Raw genomic sequence first — 22,376 nt, 5'->3', positions numbered from 1 at the left:
AGTCAACAATAAAGTGAGCCTTAGTTTCCTGTGCTTCCTGATTATGTGACCAATTGAATGCAAAGCCGTGAAGCTGGTTCAGGGCCTCAGCGAGCCCATTAGTGCATGGAATATTAAATTACCACTCCCAAGTTTATTAAACAGGTATATAATTGTGCTTGTGTGTATCTGTTCCCACAGGAATCAATCAGTTTAACCCAATGGCAATGCAAAATGCGCAGATGTCTCAGGCACCATTGGGAGCACGTACTCCCTCCCCGATGAACCATCCACAGCAGATGAACATGAGCTCCGTCCCAACGGTTAGATCATTCTCCTCCGTCTCTCCTGTCTCCTAGAATATTCATTTCTCTGTCTCTGTCTCTCAAGCTTGTACAAAGATCTATCACTTTTTTCTTCCGCTATTGTTATTATTTTTCATCACAAATGATTCAGTTATTGCTCATTTTTCAGTCTCACCTGTCTAGTTTTCCTGCCTCATGTGAAATGCCCTCTAGTCTTTGACTGTTAATCCCTAAGTATTTTACCATTTGGTGTGTGCTACCTGATGTTGGCACAGGTTTTGGCCCATCCATAAATAATATGTAATGAAACCAGCATAGCCCATGGTTTGGTGTACAGCAGTTAAATACTCCCCCATGGCTTAAATACTGTTGTCATGCCATTTTTTGATTCAGCAGTTTTAACATGAGTTTATACAGGTCCTTTCAAAGGTTATCATGTTTGCTGCATTAAATTCAACTAATTGCAGGAGGTGACTAATAGAGCTCTGCTGCCATAATGATTTTGTTTCCTGTCTTGTCTCTTACAGATGAGTATGTCTCCATCAAGGATGCCCCAGGCTCAAGGAATGATGGGTAGTCATGCTAACAACATGGTTGCTCAGCCTGCCAACCAGGGCCAGTTCCTTCAACAGGGCCAATTTAATACAACTGCAGGTGGAGCAATGAATGTGAATGTAGGCATGGGTCAGCCCATAACACAGGCTGCCGTAACTCAGGTGAGAAGACTTGGGCTGGGTTGAAAAATGTTGGCTTTTTTTTGCTCTTAACACTTCTTCTATATTAGTGTCTGGATGAAAAGCACTTTGTTTTTCATTGCATACATACTGTGTATTGGTATGCTGACCATGCTTCCCCCTTTGTTCCAGCAGCAGAACTCTAACCTCCCACTGAATTCACTGGGATCCCTTGGCTCCCAGCTGCCCTGTGGCACTTCAGCCCAGCCCCCCCTGGGCCCCACCCCTCCACCCAATGCCTCTGCCAGCTTGCAGCCTCAGCAGCAGCAGCAGCAGCAGCAGCTGCAGCAGCAGCAGCAGCAGCAGCACCATGCTTCTGCACAGGCCCAGGTGCCACCGCAGCCCTCCACCCCTGCCTCCACGGGTGGGCCCTCAACCACCCCAACCCACATACCCAATAGTTTCCCTGGCCCCCCCTCAGCCAGGAGCGCAACCCCTGACCCCTCCCAGCCACTCACACCCATCCAGCCCCAGCCAGAACCCCAGATGCAGCAGCCCATTTCAGTGCAGGCACAGCACCCCAGCACACCGGTGAGATACTAGTGCCTACTGACATATCCTGTGGCTCTTGTAATGCTAACAGCTTCACGTGCTTCCGTTATAGATTAACATGCTACTGACCAACCAAGAGGACCAATGAATGTCAATACTTGGTGTGCTCAAAGTCAGAATATTTAAATCAAAGTTGTATATCAGCATTTCAATGATTTTCCTCTTCTTCTCTTAAAAGTTGTCTCAGGCAGCAGCAAGTATAGATAACAGAGTGCCAACCCCAGCCTCTGAGGCTGAGCTGAGCTCGCAGCAGGCCCTTCCAGACATGAACAGCACTGAAGCCAAACCTGAAGTAAAAGATGAAGAAGATGAGAGCAACTCTGGAAAGAAGCAGACCGATGTAAAAATGGAGGTATGTTAATCACTATCCATGACAACCAACTGCTTCTTATCACATTTCATGTCCCAAAACAGAACTTCATTTGGATCTTCTCACTCTGTTATGCTTCCCAAAACCAAACGCCTTCAGTACTTGATGGTTTCCTCACTCAGCATTCTAGACCTGCTGGTTAATCATGGTTGTGTTCAAACAGCAGGATGATGAAACCAAACCCCCTCTGATAAAGAAGGAGGAGCCAGATGCATCAGAGCCAAAGCAAGAACCAATGGAAACTGAGGAGAAGAAGCCGGAGATGAAGTCAGAACCCAAAGAAGAGGAGGAAAGTGGGGCCAATGGCACATCAACCTCCTCTACCGCTCAAAGTCGCAAAAAAAGTATGAAGAGATCTCAAGTCATGTACTAACTTAAATAAAAAAATCAACGTGGGCTATTTTTAAAGTGTGCTTTAAACCAGAACTGTGTATTTGTGGAAGCATGCATTCATTTTTTTGTTTCCTTTTTAATATTTTGTGTCTAGTTTTCAAGCCAGAGGAGCTGAGACAAGCACTAATGCCAACACTTGAGGCCCTCTACAGACAAGGTCCAGAATCACTGCCCTTCAGACAACCTGTTGACCCTATGCTCCTGGGTATTCCTGTGAGTAGCTATGATAACTACAATTATAACCACTTTTAGCAATTAAAAGAGTGACTGTTAATACTGTAAAGAGTGGTTTGCTCATACCTGCATTTGTCTCCCTCTATCTTTACAGGACTACTTTGACATCGTGAAGAATCCCATCGACTTATCCACGATCAAGCGCAAGCTTGATACAGGGCAGTACCAGGAGCCATGGCAGTATGTGGACGATGTGTGGCTCATGTTCAACAATGCTTGGTTGTACAATCGCAAAACGTCTCGGGTGTACAAGTACTGCACCAAACTGGCAGAAGTGTTTGAGGCAGAGATCGATCCCGTCATGCAGGGCCTTGGTTACTGCTGCGGCCGGAAGGTGAGAAAACACAGAATGTGATTTAGGCTCAAACACCATGTTTATCTAGTCAGTTCACATTTATCTTTATATTTGGCTGCTCACTCCAATTTCTCTGCTGTTTCCACAGTACGAGTTTTCACCTCAGACGCTGTGTTGCTATGGCAAACAGTTGTGTACAATCTCCAGGGACGGCACCTACTACAGCTACCAGAACAGGTAAAGGTTCACACTAAAACTACCGAAGGGGGGACACGCGTCAAAAGGATGAGTTGGTTTTATGAAGAGAAGACACTCAGTTAAAAAAAATTTTAAGATAAGATCTGTCCAAAGATACCAGGGGACTGACGTCAGACCTGTGACGCTAACCAAAGCACACATTAAAATGACTGATAAAACGTCTCAGAGCTCTCAGGTGGGTACAGTCAGCAGAACAGATTCATGTGTTGGTTTGAAGCAGACACTTATGGCTTTGGAAAGTTCAACGATTCGTGTGGTAAAGTCTGCTAGGTCGTCTCCCCCTGTTCCGCCTCTACTCTGATAATCTGGTATGGAAGGTTACATACGTCAACACAGATATCAATCATGTGATGTCGCATCCTCTCTTTGTAAAATTGAATAAGTAAACTTTTCAGAAAGATTAGGACTGGAACATAAGTCAGCATGATTAGAACTATTTATCATGACTGTAACCATGTTTGAGAAAACTAAGCAGTGCACTTTAATTTCACAGTTTGACTGATTTTCCCTTTGGGGCAGGTTTTATGACCTATGCTGCAGCCAGTCAGTAGGGGGCGCTGTAAATCTCTTGGCTTTACCCTGAACCAATCTGACAACGTCCATTTTAATATGCAGTCCATGCTGAGAACTAGCACCAAAGCACCTCCTGCTGTGTAGACTCTGGTACTGCATCCTAATATCATTCCAATGCAACACTACTCAGTTATTGCATATTCTCACAGGATACTTACCCAGGTGTCCAAAGGTTTTAGTTGTTTTGAACCAGTTTTTTTCATTTGGCTAAATCTTTCAAAAATTGCTTTAAGTATTGCCAGCAGTTTACCTGCTACCCACATGTTTCATCTGCATCATCATGTGTTCTGTCTCTCCTTGCATTTCCATATATTTCCTTCATCAGCATGCAGTGACCTCTATATTGTGCAGTTTCAACATACAGTAGTTTCAGTGTGTTCAGTCATCTCATGTTTTCTTTCATTTACCTTTCTTAACATCAAATTCTAGCAGTTTTCTCCATCCCTGTTCCAGTTTGAATGAGTGACTGGATGATGAACATTTCAATTGCAACTAACCTGAGCCCCTGCCTCGGTCTTCATGTGTGTATGTCTTGTCTGTCCGCTACCCGTGCCCTTCTTGCCTCCATTTACTCTGCATTCTGTCGCCTGTACACCGAATTGCCTGTGCTGCTTCTGTGTGTGACTTCAGTTTCACCCAAATTTGGCCTTGTCGCCGACAGGTATCACTTCTGTGAAAAGTGCTTCAACGAGATCCAGGGCAACAGTGTGACCCTGGGGGACGACCCGGCGCAGCAGCAGACGTAAGTCACACATGACTTTGTGGCTTAACCCCCGCCTGATGATCAGATTATTAGACCTTGTTTTAAATCTTGTTTTAAGCACAGAAGTCAGCATCAACTGTGATGTATTCTGTCTCATTGTGTGCAGTATGATATCAAAAGAGCAGTTTGAAAAGAAGAAAAACGACTCGTTGGACTCTGAACCGTGAGTACTATCTGGATTGTAAACTTAACTTTCAATTATTGAAGCAGCTACACTTCTTTTCCCACAGAAATCCTAAAAATGTACATTTCTTTTTTCAGTTTCATTGAATGTAAAGACTGTGGACGAAAGATGCATCAGATATGTGTGCTGCACTATGATGTCATTTGGCCATCAGGGTAATTCTTCCCAAAGATATCATTCCTTTAAGCATATGCAGTCATTTTGTAAATTCAATAGACATTTGTATTAAATGGAGTTACATTGGGTCCAAACTAATCGCCAGTATTGCCTTTTTCTTCTAGCTTTATCTGTGATAACTGTCTGAAGAAGTCAGGCAAAACAAGGAAGGAGAACAAGTTTTCTGCCAAAAGTAAGTTATTCCAAGCAGTAACAAAAATAAAAAAAATTTTAATAGAAAATCTTCATTAAATGTTGTGACGTGTGTTTTAAGCTCAAATCATTATGACTGTTTTTTTATTTTCTATATAGGGTTGCAGTCTACAAGGCTGGGGACATATATTGAGGACAGAGTAAACAAGTACTTGAAAAGGCAGAACCACCCAGAGGCTGGTGAGGTGTTTGTGCGAGTGGTGGCCAGCTCTGACAAAACTGTGGAGATAAAGCCTGGCATGAAGTCAAGGTGAGGTTCACACCTACTGGTAAATTATCTTTACCTGGAAACACGCTAAAAGAGAGGTTGGGGCTCATTAAAAGAAAATGTGCTTATTATTATATATTTCATGTTCATTTGGAGTCTTGAAAATACCATCTAGCGAATGAGGTGACAGAAATGGGATGCAGCTAAAGTGCTCAGCTGGACCAGAACCAGTGACATTACGACCATTTGATCAGCATCTTCAAACCAGAGGCTGCCAGCATGTCCCAGCCTCATTAACACTTCAAATCAATGGGTTTAAGTGTGTTAGAAAACAACTTCATTATTGTAGATGTCTTTGGTGCTTACCAACTACCTCTGGACCAAAGCTACAAAAAATGTACTTTGACACTTAGCTGCTTAGCCTGCAAGTGAAACAAATTGCAATTATAGCGTAGTTACATAGTTAATGGTAAGAAACATCCATAAATCATCTGAAAATAGAAATATCTCAGGAGCACTTTTAGCCTGGGGTCTTAAATCTTCCTTCTCCCAATGCTCGGACAAAATAATTCAACACTGTTAGCTTTAGTTTCTCCTAATCAACCTATTGGTAACTTTACCTTGCCTCTCTGTTTGAAAAGGTTTGTGGACTCAGGCGAGATGGTGGATGGCTTCCCTTACAGAACCAAAGCACTTTTTGCATTCGAGGAAGTAGATGGGACGGACGTTTGTTTCTTCGGTATGCACGTCCAGGAATACGGCTCAGAGTGCCCCTTTCCAAATACAAGGTAACCTGTAGAAATAAAACATTGGAAAGAGTTCTGCAGCTGTGCTATTTTTTTGTAAAACACTCTATTTTGCTTTGCAGACGGGTTTACATATCATACCTCGACAGTATTCACTTCTTCAAACCACGTTTGCTAAGGACTGCAGTGTACCATGAGATCTTAATTGGCTACCTGGAGTATGTGAAGAACTGGGGTGAGTTGGAAATACTTTATACAATTTTCACAACTCCACAGCTGATTCCTGAAAGAGATAACTTTGGTTCTTGACCCTCAGGTATGTGACAGGTCATATCTGGGCCTGCCCTCCCAGTGAAGGAGATGACTACATTTTCCACTGCCACCCTCCAGACAGAAGATCCCCAAGCCCAAGAGGCTCCAAGAGTGGTACAGAAAGATGCTGGACAAGGCTTTTGCTGAGAGGATCCTACATGACTACAAGGTAAGAAAACGATCATATTGCATATTTGTGGCCACATTCTGACGCTCTCTTATTTGTCAAACAAATGAATAAGACTCCACTGTATGCTGACTTTAAATCTCAAACTGATTATCAAACTGTTCTGATGAGTTTTGAAGTGTCATATCAATAACCGTGTTTGTTGTTAGCGTTGTGGTGACTTCTTTTTATGCCACCTCACAAACTGCAACAGTAAACAGTCTTTTGGAGTTACCTGTGAAGAAAATTGTACTTAAAAAGACCTGATCAAGTTTTTATGTTCAGAGTCATCCTTAAGAATGTGATCTCTCAGCAACTCATAAAGGGAATTAAATACATCTGTATCATTTTACTTCATATCAAGTCAACTTTGTGGATCTGTGTTTAGGACATTTTCAAGCAGGCGACAGAGACAGGATTACAAGTGCCAATGAGCTGGCATACTTTGAGGGCGACTTTTGGCCTAATGTTCTGGAAGAGAGCATCAAGGAGCTGGAGGCAGGAGGAGGAGGAGAGAAAGAAGGAGGAGAACACGGCCTCCTCTGATACGACAGAGGTATGTGAGCTGGTCGGATGGACTGAGTATTTTGAAATAGAAATTTTAGAAGGAATGCTCTGTTATGCCAAAGTCACCAGCCCAGTGCTCGGACCTCTGTTTAACCCCACAATTTTATCATGCTAATCCCTATTATTAAATAATAGCTTTTAGCATTGTTCTACCACTCTCAGATTAATTGCACAATCTCATCTTCCCTGTTGTGCAATCTCTACTGCTCTTAACATTTGTGTTTCTTTTCCTTAAGGGAGCTCAGGCTGACAGTAAGAATGCCAAAAAGAAGAATAACAAGAAAACCAACAAAAACAAGAGCAGCGTCAGCCGAGCCAATAAGAAAAAGCCTGGGATGCCGAATGTAGCCAATGATCTTTCCCAGAAGCTCTACGCCACGTTGGAGAGGCATAAGGAGGTGAGAAGATTACCAACTATAACAGATGAATTAGCAGTCCATTGCTCACTAATAGAAGTGCCATGTCTCACAACATTCCAACAACTGCTCTTTTCTTTTGTACTTGACATTTTTATGCCAAGTGGCTGAGAGACTTAGCTCTTACATGAAATGGACTTGGTTGAAATTTTTCATAGCACACTTTTGATCTTAACAACTAACCACATTTCCCCTTTCCTTCCTACTACCAGGTGTTTTTTGTTATCCACCTCCATGCTGGACCAGTCATTAACACGCTGCCACCCATCATGGACCCCGACCCAATGTTGACTTGCGACCTGATGGACGGCCGTGATGCCTTTCTGACTTTAGCCAGGGACAAGCACTGGGAGTTTAGCTCACTGAGGAGGTGCAAATGGAGTTCAATGTGCATGCTGGTAGAGCTGCACAACCAGGGCCAGGACCGCTTTGTGTACACCTGCAATGAATGCAAGCACCATGTCGAGACTCGTTGGCACTGCACTGTTTGTGAGGTAAAGAAACATGGCACCTGCATTCAAATGTGTCTTGAAATCTTTAGCTGCATCATTTTTTCTCCAATTCAAGTTTTGACTTAATCTTTATTTTGTCTTCCTTACTTTTCATCAGGACTATGACCTTTGCATTAACTGCTACAACGCCAAGGGCCATGAGCATCAGATGGTGAAGTGGGGCCTGGGTTTGGACGATGACAGCAACAGTCAGGGTGGAGAGGCCTCCAAGAGCCCTCAAGAGAGCCGACGTCTCAGCATCCAGCGCTGCATCCAATCCCTGGTCCACGCTTGCCAGTGCCGAAATGCCAACTGCTCCCTGCCTTCGTGCCAGAAGATGAAGAGGGTGGTTCAACATACCAAGGGCTGCAAGCGCAAGACCAATGGTGGCTGCCCTGTGTGCAAGCAGCTCATTGCTTTATGTTGTTATCACGCCAAGCACTGTCAGGAGAATAAGTGTCCTGTTCCTTTCTGTCTCAACATCAAGCAAAAACTCCGTCAGCAGCAACTGCAGCACAGGCTGCAGCAGGCTCAAATGATGCGCCGCAGAATGGCTACCATGGCTGGAAGGGGTATGCCCATGCCATCCCCACCTACCTCAGCTGCCCCTGACACCCCAAACTCTGTGCAGCAGCCTAATACACCCCAGACCCCTCAACCCATGCCCAACCAGCCCCAACAACAGCCGCCAAACAACCCTGTCAATATTGCCCAAAGCTTCCCCAACAACGGCAGGATCAGCCAGCCCACAACCCCTGTGCCACAGGGCAAACCAGGGCCTCAGTCATCCCCCCTTCATCAGCAGCAGTCACCTCTGCCTACCATGTCACACCAACAGCAGGTTCAGTCTCAGCCACAACAGCAGCATCAGCAGCAGCAACAGCAGCCATTGCTGGCAGCAATGAAGGTGGCCAAGCAGATTGAAATGGCAGTTAAGGCAAGGAAAGAGCAGCAGCAGCAGCAACAGCAACAGCAGCAGCAGCAACAGCAGCAACAACAACAACAACAACAACAACAACAACAACAGCAGCAGCAGCAACAACAACAGCAGCAGCAGCAGCAGAATTATGCTATGAATGGGATGCCCATGAACCACCCACGGATGATAGGGCCCATGCAGGGTCAGATGCAAATGATGCAGGGGCCGCGGGGCCCACAGGTAATGCAGGCTATGCAGCAGGGCCAGTGGGGTCCAGGTATGCAGAATCCCATGCAGAATCCCCAGGGCCATCAACCACAGGTCCCTCCTCAACAAGGTCCTATGGCCCCTCAACAGGCTCAGGGAACTCCCATGCCACAGCAGGGCCAGCTCATGCAGAGACCCATGATGCCCCAGCAACAGGGTCTCCAAATGCCTGGGGTCATGCCTCCTCAGGGGCCACCACAGCAGCAAAACATGCCACGAGGGATACCTGGTAACATTGCACCGACTGCCCTGCAAGACTTGCTGCGCACCCTAAAATCTCCCAGCTCCCCTCAGCAAAAACAGCAGGTCCTCAACATCCTCAAGTCCAATCCCCAACTGATGGCCGCCTTCATTAAACAGAGGACAGCTAAGTATCAGGCCAACCAGCCGCAGCAACAGCAGCAGGTACAACAGCAGAACCCTCAAGCTATGCTTGGGGCTCAGGCTGGGATGCAGGCAATGGCAGCCATGGCAAACCAGGTGCAGAGGCCAGGTATGGCACCACAGCAGCAGCCTCCTCAACAGACAGGGCCCCAGGGCATGGCAGCTATGGGCCCCCAAGGCCAGATGATGAATGCTGCTCAAAACGGCAATCAACAAATGTACCGCAGGCAGCAACTGCTCAGAATGCAACAGATGCAGCAGCAGGCACAGCAGCAGCAGCAGCAGCAGCAGCAGGGAGGCATGCCTCAGGGTCATGGTCAGTTCCCTCAACAGCAGCCAGGGCCAGCAAGCTACTCCCAGCTCCGTATGCAGCAGCAAATGGCTATGCAAGGCGGTGGGGGGCCCATGGGACAGCATCCCCCAAGCTCCCAAATGGGACAACCTGGTATGGGTATGGATGGAGCTCAAAATCTCCTCCAGCAGCGCATGCTTCAGCAGCAACAGCAGCAGCAGATGTTAAAGCAGCAGATGGGTTCTCCTGCGCAGGCTAACTCAATGAGTCCACAACCCCACATGCTCCAAGGTCAAGCCCAGGGAGCTCACTTACCTGGCCAGACTATGGCAAACACCCTGGGAAACCAAGTACGCTCCCCAGCCCCAGTGCAATCCCCTCGTCCACCTTCGCAGCAGCCCCCGCATTCCAGTCCCTCTCCACGTATACAGCCTCAGCCCTCACCTCAGCACGGTGCCCTCCACTCCAGCTCCCCCCACCCGAGCCTCGGAGGCCCGATGTCAGGCCCTATGGAGCAGGGACACATGGGGACACCGGAGCAAAGTGCCATGCTCCCACAGCTGAACACACCAAACAGAGGGGGTTTGAGTAATGACATGGGTATGGTGGGTGACACGACGGGAGACACGCTGGAAAAATTTGTTGAAGGATTGTAGCATTTTATGACAGAAGAAAGGCCTTGTTATGTTTTCGGCTGAGACATTTTTATACTTGCTGATGTAAAAAGCAAAAAGAAATCAAACAAATGAGTCATATGAGGCCTACAGACTGTGAACTTACCTTTTACCAAGGGACTGCTTTTCTTCCAACACAGAGTGAATTATTAATTGCTGTTGAAAAGAAGACAACAAAGACACAAAGAATATATTTTGGTTCAGACCAGCCATGCAAGAATTTGCCTTGGTCTATGTGTTATTTTCATTTGTTTTTCATTTGTTATGCTCTGGTATTGACTTTTTTTAACAAACTTCTCAAAACAAAAATATTTCATTTTATTATTCATTTTTTTATTTTGTACCTTTTCAAATTAATATCATATTTGTGTTGAGAGGACTGTAAAATTATTTGTCTGGGAATTTTTTGCTAGGTTTCACCTCTTGTTCAGTTTATCTGTTCCCTGGCTAATTTATTCTAATATGCCATTTTACAAAAAGGACTGCCTTTGGGAAAGCCTTAATTTCTTTCCAGTTTGCAGAGTCTACGGGAGATTAACACATTTGTATAGATTTTGGCACTATTGCACACACCCAACACAAAAGGCAGGTGTGAGAAAAACCTGCATTAAAGCTTGTTAATGTTCACAGGTGCCGTAATGTTCTTTTTACTGGCTTGGGTCCAGTGTTTTGTCTTGCAAATGTTTAAATAATTGCTTTGTCTCCCCCTCTGTCTACAGAAGTTCTTGTGAAGTCCTGAACTGTAAAAAGTGGTTCAAATGGCTCATTTCGTACTTATATACCATATTGTTAAATAAACCTGTGTGCCACAGACTTGGTTTCTACTTGTTTCTGTTTTCAGGGGAATCTCTTTTGGTCAGCATCATGATTTCAATTGATGAATAATTATTTGATTGAATGTTTTCTTTGGATAAGTAATTCATGTGTATTAAAAGTTCAAGGAAAAATTAATAAAGGTCCGTGTGGATATCTTGGAACTGTAGATATATCAACATTTTGTTATTTACTTAAATAAAAGAAAAGGCTAAAATTCCTACATTTGAGACACTAAAACAATCTGATTTCTCATATTTTTGACAAGTGACTAGAATAATTTATCAAATTTTGAATGTGAGATTGTTAATTTCAAATTATATTGCACTCTGATTTGATTTTGTTACTTCTATTGAATGTTTAAATGTATGTTTTATTGCAAAATTATATACAGAAGGTGTCAAAAGTTCTTCACAACATTAAAAGGCAAAAAGATTATTATGCAGGTGCGATTAATTACATTAGAAGCAAATTCAGGTAGTAATTGACAAGTTTTTTTTAGTTGACTGTTAATTATTTACCCATTTAAAAATTGCAGATTTTTTTCCTTTATCAAAAAATTATGAAATATATAAAATATATTATTTTGTCTTCATAAGTTTTTTTCTTTTTTGAAGGTGTTTTTTCATATGATTGACCTGAGGGAAAATGAATGAGAAAACACCTGTTTCAAGAAAAAACCCAAGCTAGCAAATTAACATAAGACGCACTGAATGGTGAGAATAGTTTTACTGGGGGTGTTAAGTAAATATCAACACAATGAAACCTGTGTTTATGTGATTTTTAGGGTGACTTTTTAGGTAAATAATCTTCAGTCATAAAATCCTTTTTCAATTTCCCCTGTCTTCTTCACGGAGTTATTACCATTGATAATTGTTTCTAAATGAACACCAATTCCTTTATCATATAATTCAAATCTTACACTAACATGTACTCCACACCACACCTAGCAAAATTCAATATTTACTGAGAGTACTTGTTCCTAGTATTTTTAATTTACTTTATCTCCAGGCACCCTGTACACCCAAGCCAAGCAGGCAAAGACAAAAAGCTGCTGCAGAATGTCCAGATGTTGACTTTAAGTCACAGAGGACCTGGAAGAGTCATCTTCAGTGAGTGAACCAATCATATTTAATACACCTAGGTCAAGCAGGCCAATGCAAAAAGCTGCTGCAGAACACCTAGATGTTTTCTTGAAGCCACCAGTGGATGTGGAGTCGACATCAGTGAGTGAACCAATTGTATTTTATCGACTGATGTTACAGTGACATTTATGAAATGTGGACAGAAAATTGAGCCCATTAAATTGATATTTTTCAGGATCATCATATGTGCTTGACCCAGCCAATGTAAAAAAACAAGTCAACTGAGGCTGAAGAGAAGCTGGAGAAATTTCCATAAGAGTTGAGGAGTACCATTGATCGTGAGAGGAGGTACAAGAAAATAATGATGACCATGCTCATGATTTAAATCACAAAAATATACTACAGACAGAGATAGAGACAAGACTACACAAGCTTAACACCTGCTCTTGTTAACCTGGTTGATTGCAAAGTCCAGCTCCTTCTCTCTAAACAGATGATTAGGTCATATGTGACTTAAAATGTTAATATGCTTCACTCCTAAAAGTGTACACACATTATAGACACATTTTTTCATACAACAAGAGAACAATGTAGGGAAGTGTATTATAATGGACTTATTAATGCAGTTATGTCTATGTAAAGTGTAAAATAAAGCATTTTTGCACGAAGGCCTGCACTTTTAATTTATTCAAGTATTCTGAATTCTGAACAGTTGGCAGTTTCTGACGTGTATGGCAAAATCTAAATAAAAAAATGTATTCAAATGTACATGTTTATCAATATCTATCAGTGTTTTCGCATAGTGAGGTCATGCACTGATGGAGTGGTTCAGGAGATCCCGTTAAAATGAAATAAAAATAGAGTGCTTGAAATAGCATAGTTTTGATTACAATAAAATTATAATAAAAATAGAAGTTAAACGGAAAAAATAACCTGTACTGCCACATGACCACATGGGGTGATTTCTACATGAAAGACAAGGTAGGTCAATTCACAGCTGCACGGTGAAAACCATTTTATACAGTCATGGTGAAAACACGGACCTGCACATAGGGAGGCTAGTTTTCTGCAGACCATATACATTATGCATCTTACGCTTCAAGCCAGTATGAAACCATAGTCAGTCTATGTATGAAACTCACAGACGCACATAGACTCACATGTGCATCTGCTTATCGAATAGTCTTATCACTGCTCCAGTCCCCAACATGGAGATTATTGTTTTCTGCTGCTAGCCTATTTCAAACAAGTCTAAATGTATGTGGCTTAGGCTGTTGCGTTCTTTTGTGTTGCCCTACTGCCAAGTTTAGGCATGTACGTGTGTTCAGTGCTTGGGTACAGCTGTGGGCAGCGTTTTACCACCTCAAGGTACAGTGTGGACCGCGAGTCTCCTCTAGTATTACTTCAAGACTGAGAAGTTTGGGATTGCGAATCGATGCTCATCAGGCAGTGTAATGGACGCACGTGTGACGTCACTACAAGGCGCCCGGGGTCCTTACTCTGCAGTCGTCGCTCAGCGTGTGTTCTTCGGTCGGTCGACCTATCTTGTCTTTTCAGTCTCTTGTCTGTCATCATGTCACGCTGCCTCTCGCTGGCCCGGTTCGTCCTCGGTTCCTCTCAGAGGGCCAGCCCACGGTTTGCAGTGTGTGCACGGGGCCTGAGCACCCGGACTGCCGCACGCCCCCTCGCTGGAGGTAAGTGGTGTTTGTGGGTCCTTAAATTAGCCTGGTTGGCTAGTTGACAGCCACAAGAGTACATATGTGTAAACTCTGAACTGGTGTGTATACCCGACATCTAGATTGGAAACCAACCGCTACAAGTGAACTGTGATAGACTCAGTTATTATTTCATGATATCAGACCGAACCATAACCCAGAAAGTCACAGTCACATTCTTATATCTCACTATAACCACCATTGCCAGCATAAAGAATGATGTATTCATTCGAAACACAATTGGGGGGTCGTGAGATGTATTTCAGATTGATTTCTTTTTTAAAATGTATCAAGAAATAGTACATTTTACCCATTATGGTTAAAAATAGAGACAGAAATAGTAGCTAAATTTAAATAAAACGTTAAAATAGAAAATTGTAATGAGTTTTTCTGCCTTTCTCTGTTGCCAAATGACCTCTAAGTTTAGGGTTAGTGACCAGTTAATTATCAAAAGCATCAGTAGCAGTTGGTTAATTCATAACAGCACAGGAAACACAGCCACTCTTATAGGTAGGCTATTTTTCTGCAGACCGGCTAAATGAAGACATATTAAATCACTTTGAGGGACACTGAGGTTCGAGAGGCACCTATATTTTGGGGGTCGCGGGCTGAAAAGTTTGGGAACCCCTGCTTTAAAGCACAGAGGTCTTGAGTTAAAGTCGTACACCTATATTATATGGGTTAATCAGAATAGTTGTAATGATGCTTCTTGCCTGTAGATCATACCTTGTACTGTACACCTTCTTGTTTGCTGCTGTAACTCCATGAATTTCCCCATTGTGGGATGAATAAAGGAGTATCTTATCTTATCTTAAATGAAAACAAGCAGCAACTTCATGAAAACCATGTTAAAAGCGAAAGGAAAGTTTATTTTACTTCTTAAGTAGCCCCACCAGATAACTCCTCTTGTGTTCAGGCTTGCTGGTCGGACAGCAGCAGAAATGGAGCAGTTCGCCCAGAGTGTGGACCTCCCAGAGATCTTTGCTCGACTTCAGCCAGCAGTCTTCTTACAGCACCCAGGAGGCAGAGAAGGAGCCTGAGGAGGAGCCTCTTCACACCATCATCAGCGATACAGAGTCTGTACAAGGTGCTGTTTGAGCTGCAGACACAATTCTCCTGGATGTTTCTGCTAGTAGAACAAACTATTTTTAAAGGTGATCTGAATTTTGTTTAACCTTTCATCCATTGCAGGTGACTTCTCCAAACATGAGTTTCAGGCTGAAACGAAAAAACTGCTGGACATCGTCGCCAGGTCTTTGTACTCGGAAAAAGAGGTCAGAGGGTTTGTGCTGAAAGTTACCTGAGCTGACATTTTAGTTTTACCACTTCACATTTCATCTTTGGCTTCTTTGCTGTCTCCTCGTCCACCAGGTGTTCATCAGGGAGCTGATTTCAAACGGCAGTGACGCTCTTGAAAAACTCCGCCACAAACTTGTAGCAGCAGGTGGGGAAACGGCCCAGATGGAGATCCACCTGCAGACGGATGGTGCCAAGGGCATCTTCACCATTCAGGTACAACCATGACTGTATAAGATGTGCTGCATGCATTCATTATCAATCTATTTTTTACATTGTAGCCTTTTTCATTGCAGGAACAAAGTGTGAAGTCGTATGTTGTCACTAATGTGTCTGTTGTCGTTCAACTAATACAAAAGAGGGGGTTAAAAATTCTCATGTCATTGATCCTCAATCCTGGTTTGTCAGGGTGCTTAAGGGCACACAGAATAACCAGGTTGCTGCAGTGAAAAAAGGGCTTCTTCTGGTCTCTTGTTCTTGCTCTGGGTTTGCTGAATAGTGCCACCTTGTGAATGAATGATGCACAACAAGCTGTTATATTTTTTTTGGAGTGAATGTAGCTGTTTTTACTCAAACAGGACACAGGAGTCGGGATGAACCAGGAGGAACTTGTAGCCAACCTGGGGACTATCGCTCGCTCTGGGTCCAAGGTTGTAAACTTTCCTCCACAGTCTAAACTAGCCTACAGACTCTTTTGTTTAAACACAATTAGATACAGTCGATCTGTCAATTCATGTTTAAAGATTTGTCTTGATTGTCCAACCAATGATGTAATCTTCTGTTGATCATTATAATGATCTCTTTCCTCGCTCTGTAGGCATTTTTGGATGCCCTGCAGAACCAGGCTGAGGCCAGCAGCACCATCATTGGCCAGTTCGGGGTTGGATTCTACTCTGCTTTCATGGTGGCTGACCGTGTTGACGTCTACTCCCGGTCTGCAGAGCCTGATGCACCCGGATACAAGTGGTCCTCAGACGGGTGAGAGGGAGCAATGGATGGGGAGGGAAATTTCTGTAGTGTGATTTTTGTTTGTGATTAGAACAAAGAATGTGGTATACAAACATTCAGAGATAACACAGGGATAATAATTATATATTTCATCCTCTTCTTTAGCTCTGGGGTTTTTGAAATCGCTGAAGCAAGCGGGGTTCAACAAGGAACAAAGATCGTGATGCACCTGAAAGACGACTGCAAGGAGTTTGCCTCTGAGGACCGAGTCAAAGGTATAACTGCTAGAGCTTTAGAGGATTAACCATAACATGAGTGTGTCACTTCATATGTCATGATGTCATGTTGCTGTTTCTCTTCCAGAGGTTGTTACAAAGTACAGCAACTTTGTCAGCTTTCCCATCTTCCTGAATGGACGGAGGCTCAACACTCTGCAGGTCAGTCTGTCTGCTCTGTTTAATTCAGTCTTAATCTTATAAATGCTCACAGTGCAAACTTTGATATCTTACAATTACTTTGATTCCAATAAAAGTGTCCAGAGCAAAGTACAGTTGAGGCCAAAATTGTTAGCCCCCCTTGTTAAATCAGATAAAACCCTTGATTTCTCCATGAAAATGACGATTAAAAACAAGTGTTTATAGTGTATTTGTTTCCAAAGTAACAAAGTCAAAATGTTCACTAAGTTTGATTAGGATATCTTATTGATGCAATGAGTTGAAACAAGAAAAGGTAAAAATGACACGTCCAAAATTATTAGCCTCCTGTCCATAATTAGTCAAGAGTGCACCCTTTCTGAGCCACAACTGACAGCAACCTCTTAGAGGAGTTCTTTACAAGGTTGGCACATATCTCCTGAGGGATTTGGTCCCATTCTTCTAATGCAAATTGTTCCACCCGCTCCAAAGTACGTGGTTTCTGAACATGGACTTTCACTTTGAGAACCCGCCACTGATTCTCAAGAGAATTGAGATCTGGGCTGTGTGTGGGCCACTCCAGTACCTTGGTTTAGGTGTCCTTTAAGAACTGTTGGACCAATTTTGACGTATGCTTTGGGTCATGTCTTGTTGGAAGACCCAGCAACGACCTAATCCTAGACTAAGAACAGAGTTCTTCATATTATACCTCAAAATGGCATCATAACTTTCTTTTTCATGATGCCATGCATCCGAACAAGGCTGCCTGTGCCTGAGGCTGCATAACAGCCCCACAGTACGATGCTCCAGCCACCCTGTTTAATTGTGAGAACAGTGTTCTTAGGGTTGAAGGACTCTCCCTTTCTTGGCCAAACATAATCAACATCTATATACCCAGTTCCATCAGACCAAAGGATGGACTTCCAAAACTCAATAATTTTGGCCTCAACTGTACATAAGAGCGTACATGTGGATTTCTTTAATTGATTTTTTTGTGATGTCTCCTGTCAGGCCTTGTGGATGATGGAGCCTAAGGAGATCAGTGACTGGCAGCATGAGGAGTTCTACCGATACGTGGCCCAGTCCTACGACAGGCCCCGCTACACCCTGCACTACCGTGCAGATGCCCCAGTCAACATCCGGAGCATCTTTTATGTCCCTGAGGCGGTGAGGAGCTCTTATACCAGGCTTATTTTGTTTTGCATGTTTTGTGTTTCTTATGCACAGCCTCACCAAGACTCGACACTTCAGATTTATTTCATCTGAGTTCAAACTCCAGCAGCCCATTCAGAGGAAGAGGAAGTTTCATTGATTCACTCAGCTGCTCTAAGATTCAAGGCAGCAACTTAACAGGATTCATCATGTGAATCAAACAACCTCTAAAACTGTGGCAACCTTGTTTAGACAGGCTGCATTATTCTCTCTCCTTATCAACTTGCACAACATATTTCTTCAGTGTCAGGGAGTGAAATGAAATTGTGCTTTATTAAGATAACCTTTCTCCAACAGAAGCCAAGCATGTTTGACGTGAGCAGGGAGATGGGATCCAGCGTGGCTCTGTTCAGTCGGAAAGTCTTGATCCAGACCAAAGCCACTGACATTCTACCAAAGTGGCTGCGCTTCCTTCGAGGTGAGGACTCTCTCAATGCCTCCACCCTCACATGATTGAGCTGCTGATTTTTACTTCACTCTATATTTATTCTTGCAACATTTAACCAGTCAGAGGGGATAGAAGGATGTTAAATTTCCCTGCTGGGTTAAACGTTTTGTTTGTTGCAGGTGTTGTGGACAGCGAGGACATCCCCCTAAATCTGAGCCGAGAGCTGCTGCAGGAGAGCGCCCTCATCAGGTACAACACAAGCTCTGCACTCACTGGATTTGTTTCCACAGTGTTGTCTTTCTCTCAAAGTTAAACCCATGTCTCTGTTCTCTAATATTGATCATGTGAATATATTTCCTTACCTCCACTTCTGTCGTCAGGAAGCTGCGTGATGTTCTGCAACAGAGGGTGATCCGCTTCCTGCTGGACCAGAGCAAGAAGGAGCCGGAGAAGTACAGCAAGTTCTTTGAGGACTACGGCCTCTTCATGAGGGAGGGCATCGTCACCACCCAGGAACAAGACGTCAAGGTGACTTGATTTAGAGCAAAGTTAAAGAGGCTGAACAGTTTTCACAGAAAGGTCTTTAATACTTGTGTCTTTAGAAATGCAGTGACTGTTTAAAAGCAGCAGAAGTTCATAATCAAGATTGTAAAATCACATGTTTGCGTTCTCCATGCTGTATCTGTGCAGGAGGACATCGCAAAGCTGTTGAGGTATGAGTCCTCTGCTCTGCCAGCGGGACAGCAGACCAACCTGATGGAGTACTCCTCCCGCATGAAGGCGGGAACACGCAACATCTATTACCTGTGTGCCCCGAACCGGCATCTGGCAGAGCACTCCCCGTACTATGAGGCCATGAAGCAGAAAGACATGGAGGTGAGAGGGCAGGCTGACTTTACTGTAGTCTGTGTGACATCAAAGCCTGGTTTTAAGTCATCTCAACAGAATGGTGTCTACGTCTCTTTCATTCTGTGCAGGTGCTGTTCTGCTACGAGCAGTTCGATGAGCTCACTCTGCTGCACCTGCGAGAGTTTGACAAGAAGAAGATGATCTCAGTGGAGACGGACATCGTGGTCGATCACTACAAGGAGGAGAAATTTGAGGACAGCAAGCCGGGTCTGCTCCTCCCTCATATCTGCAGTCATAGCTTAGCACTGTAGCACCTTCCTGGCTGCAGCAATGACTTTATTATGTGTGTTGCCTCTTCTCCTCTGCAGCATCCGAGCGTCTGACGCAGGAGCAGGCTGATGATCTCATGTCCTGGATGAAGAACGCTCTGGGTCCCCGGGTTACCAACATTAAGGTAAAACTGGCTCATGGTTCACCTTAAAGACATCTTGAACGCCACTTGCTTTGGACACATCACATTAAACACACTCCCTCTGATCCTCAGCTGACTCCTCGACTGGACACCCACCCTGCCATGATCACAGTTCTGGAGATGGGTGCTGCGCGTCACTTCCTCCGCACCCAGCAGCTGGCTCGCACCCCCGAAGAGAGAGCGCAGATACTGCAGCCCACTCTGGAGATCAACGCAGGGTGAGAGAGACACGGCTCTATGTATAAATTGAATGCTTTAAAAATGTTTTTATGCACACCTTTACTATTGTTTACTATTTTTATTTACCACCTTGTAGACATGATCTGGTCAAGAAGCTGCATATGCTCAAAGACTCAAACTCAGACTTGGCTGGGCTGCTGCTGGAACAGGTACTATATGCTCAGCTGATCATTTATAGTCTCATTGTGTTGTGATCTGTTTTGGTGATGTGGTCAAATAAGGATAATGCCAAAAAAATCTGTCAAAATTTCTCTTCTACAAAAGAGACATACTTTTTATTTGCCCATTCTTTTTTTTGTGATCAAATCTTTGTTGTAATTTCTACAGTTACATACAAACATAGATTACCAAGGAACATACAGAATAAATACCAAAACAAACAGACAAAAATACATTAAAAAAAAGAAAAGAAAAGGGAAACACAACCAAACAAAACAAAAGGTCCAGAAGAAGAAGGGAGAAAATTCATATGTTGTGGTAATGTGGTGAAGTTATGTCGACGTAGGTGTGTGTATGTGGGTATGTAAGAGAAACTGTGTGAGGGGGATTGATCAGTTCAGCAAGTCCTTAAGATTGTCCACTGTAGCACACCATAGATGAGTTATGTCCTCTTTGGCTCCATGGATGCGAGCTGTAGAAAGTTCCAAATACACAATATCAATAAACGTTAGTAACCATTGTTTACGAGTGAGTAGTAAGGGATGTTTCCATCTGGCAACCATCTTCTTAGTAGCCATCAAGCTTGCTAAAAACACATGCTTCAGAGTTCTATGGAGCTTCAGCTGATGTAAGTCATTTCAAATCAAGACCGAAGGAGACAACGGGATAAACACATTTACCATAACCATTTTCCAAAAAGGGGCCACACCAGGGCATTTCCATGTCGTATGGTAAAAAGTACCAGTTACACCTCATGGAGACAATGTGCAATTTGGGTCGGGCTTCAGTTTCATGCTGAATAGTCTACAAGGGGTCATATAAGTCCTGTGTATGAAGTGAAAGTGTATTAATTGACGGTTGGGATTCCTGGAAGACTGTTTAACCATCTTCCAAACATTGCTCCAGTCAAAGCCAGGGCTGAGGTCAGAGATATTATTTGCCGATTATTTAAGCTGCTTCATCTATGACTTGTTTTATGCAGAAGGTGATGAGTGTCATAGGCAGGGACTTCTATTAAACATTTAAAGCATCTTTAACTGCTTTTAATTTGAAACATCGGCAGGAATTTTTGCACAAGTGAAAATATAATGAAAAGTTATTGAAGTTCAACAAAGTCTTTAGTAACGGTCAGTCTCAGGTTGTGTGTTTTTTTATATTTATTTCAGATCTGACCCACATTATTATTTTCAGGGAGAAAAAGTAACCTCAGGAATCCTTCGTCTTGATTTGCATCATTGAAAATATCCATCTGAGCATTGATCTCGTCTCTCTCATGGCAACCTTTATAGGTTTTCTGATTGGCTCTCAGTATCAGTCATTCTTTGTTATCAATATTTTGCAGATCTATGACAACGCCATGATCACAGCAGGCCTCAACGATGATCCCCGACCAATGATCTCCCGCCTCAATGATCTGCTGACTAAAGCTCTGGAGAAGCACTGAGAGCTCTCAACATGAACAGACTGTGTGTTTGGGTGACAGTGACCTGTAGACTGAAGGTCCTGCAAAGAAAACGGCTATTTCTGAAAAGAATGACAGACCTCTGTTCATCTGAAGCCATGAAATCACACCTCTTTCCCTTCATCCTGTTTGGAGAGCACAAAAAGGCTTAAAAAGCTAAGGAGCTAAGATGGACTGCTGACAGCTTACATGTCTTTATTCTCTGTGTTCAGCTGCGTTTCAAACTGTTATAATATTAAGAAGTTAGGTGCCAAACAGGGTGGTCATGAGAACACCTCAGTTTGACACTTCCCATGTTACAGTGAGATTTTTCTGGAATGATCTTGCTATTATGACCAGATATTACAAAAGTAGGCCTGATAATATCTACGTCTAGAGCGATCTATATTTAAAGAAGCCTGAAACCGTGTGGAGATGACGCAGAAGAGCAAGGAAGATGCATTACAAAGTTAATCTGCCCAGCAGCTTGGAAGCAAAACAATCACTTTAAAATCTCCTTCAAAAAAATGTATAGGAAAAACTAAAATGTTCTAATAATTGAAGATTTCATGATATCCAAACAGCTGAATAGAGCTGTGAACTTTTTACACTGTTTTCTTTATGTTCGTACGTGCCCTTGAAAGATTGTTGTTGTTTTTCCACATCATTTTATTTTTTTGCTCAATTTTGAAGTCTTGAAAAAGTGGATCCCTGAAATGTGGGAATATTTTGTGTAATGAAATATTTTCTGAACTGTGTGAAATGGAAACATGGATGCTCATCAGGTGTGATTGCAGAGGAGAGCTTAATGTAAAATGGATAAATATATACTGTATAATTATGGATGGAGCTGTTTGTTGTGTGCATTAAAATAATAGACAAAGATGCAGCACA

General features: G+C 43.2%; 2 protein-coding genes across 2 annotated transcripts in view; both read left to right on the top strand.

Annotated features, from left to right (window-relative positions):
* The window catches only part of crebbpb (CREB binding protein b), a 40,409-nt gene extending 29,145 nt beyond the window's left edge, over nt 1-11,264 (top strand). The window contains 23 exon segments of the mRNA XM_034712245.1: nt 181-302; nt 812-1,000; nt 1,151-1,549; nt 1,749-1,922; nt 2,104-2,284; nt 2,428-2,546; nt 2,662-2,901; nt 3,011-3,099; nt 4,355-4,435; nt 4,563-4,619; nt 4,718-4,795; nt 4,922-4,989; nt 5,109-5,259; nt 5,859-6,005; nt 6,086-6,202; nt 6,280-6,353; nt 6,356-6,444; nt 6,830-6,848; nt 6,851-6,939; nt 6,941-6,997; nt 7,245-7,406; nt 7,637-7,918; nt 8,034-11,264. Coding sequence (XP_034568136.1) covers nt 181-302; nt 812-1,000; nt 1,151-1,549; nt 1,749-1,922; nt 2,104-2,284; nt 2,428-2,546; nt 2,662-2,901; nt 3,011-3,099; nt 4,355-4,435; nt 4,563-4,619; nt 4,718-4,795; nt 4,922-4,989; nt 5,109-5,259; nt 5,859-6,005; nt 6,086-6,202; nt 6,280-6,353; nt 6,356-6,444; nt 6,830-6,848; nt 6,851-6,939; nt 6,941-6,997; nt 7,245-7,406; nt 7,637-7,918; nt 8,034-10,433 — 5,384 coding nt within the window. The 3' untranslated portion in view covers nt 10,434-11,264.
* A 2,065-nt stretch (nt 11,265-13,329) lies between these two features.
* trap1 (TNF receptor-associated protein 1) lies at nt 13,330-22,367 on the top strand. Its single transcript, XM_034711279.1, has 18 exons — nt 13,330-14,043; nt 14,981-15,151; nt 15,256-15,338; nt 15,436-15,576; nt 15,939-16,010; nt 16,178-16,338; nt 16,474-16,583; nt 16,672-16,745; nt 17,733-17,888; nt 18,231-18,351; nt 18,501-18,570; nt 18,702-18,849; nt 19,012-19,197; nt 19,299-19,437; nt 19,539-19,624; nt 19,715-19,860; nt 19,959-20,031; nt 21,384-22,367. Exons 1-18 carry the CDS (start codon nt 13,785-13,787, stop codon nt 21,483-21,485), a joined length of 2,298 nt encoding a protein of 765 aa, XP_034567170.1. The 5' UTR covers nt 13,330-13,784; the 3' UTR covers nt 21,486-22,367.
* The last annotated feature ends 9 nt before the right edge of the window (nt 22,368-22,376 follow it).

The sequence above is a fragment of the Notolabrus celidotus genome, chromosome 20 (genome assembly GCF_009762535.1).
Source record: "Notolabrus celidotus isolate fNotCel1 chromosome 20, fNotCel1.pri, whole genome shotgun sequence".
NCBI classification, from domain to species: domain Eukaryota; kingdom Metazoa; phylum Chordata; class Actinopteri; order Labriformes; family Labridae; genus Notolabrus; species Notolabrus celidotus.
The sequence above is the reverse complement of the archived record's forward strand: the minus strand, read 5'-3'. Positions and strand labels throughout refer to the sequence as shown.

Excerpts from the sequence above, each read along its gene's own strand:
- trap1 (XM_034711279.1), top strand. The coding sequence starts at position 13,785 with ATGCTCATCAGGCAGTGTAATGGACGCACGTGTGACGTCACTACAAGG. Across the intron at positions 19,198-19,298 it reads TGAAGCAGAAAGACATGGAG|GTGCTGTTCTGCTACGAGCA; the intron begins GTGAGAGGGCAG and ends CATTCTGTGCAG. Across the intron at positions 19,861-19,958 it reads ACTCTGGAGATCAACGCAGG|ACATGATCTGGTCAAGAAGC; the intron begins GTGAGAGAGACA and ends ACCACCTTGTAG.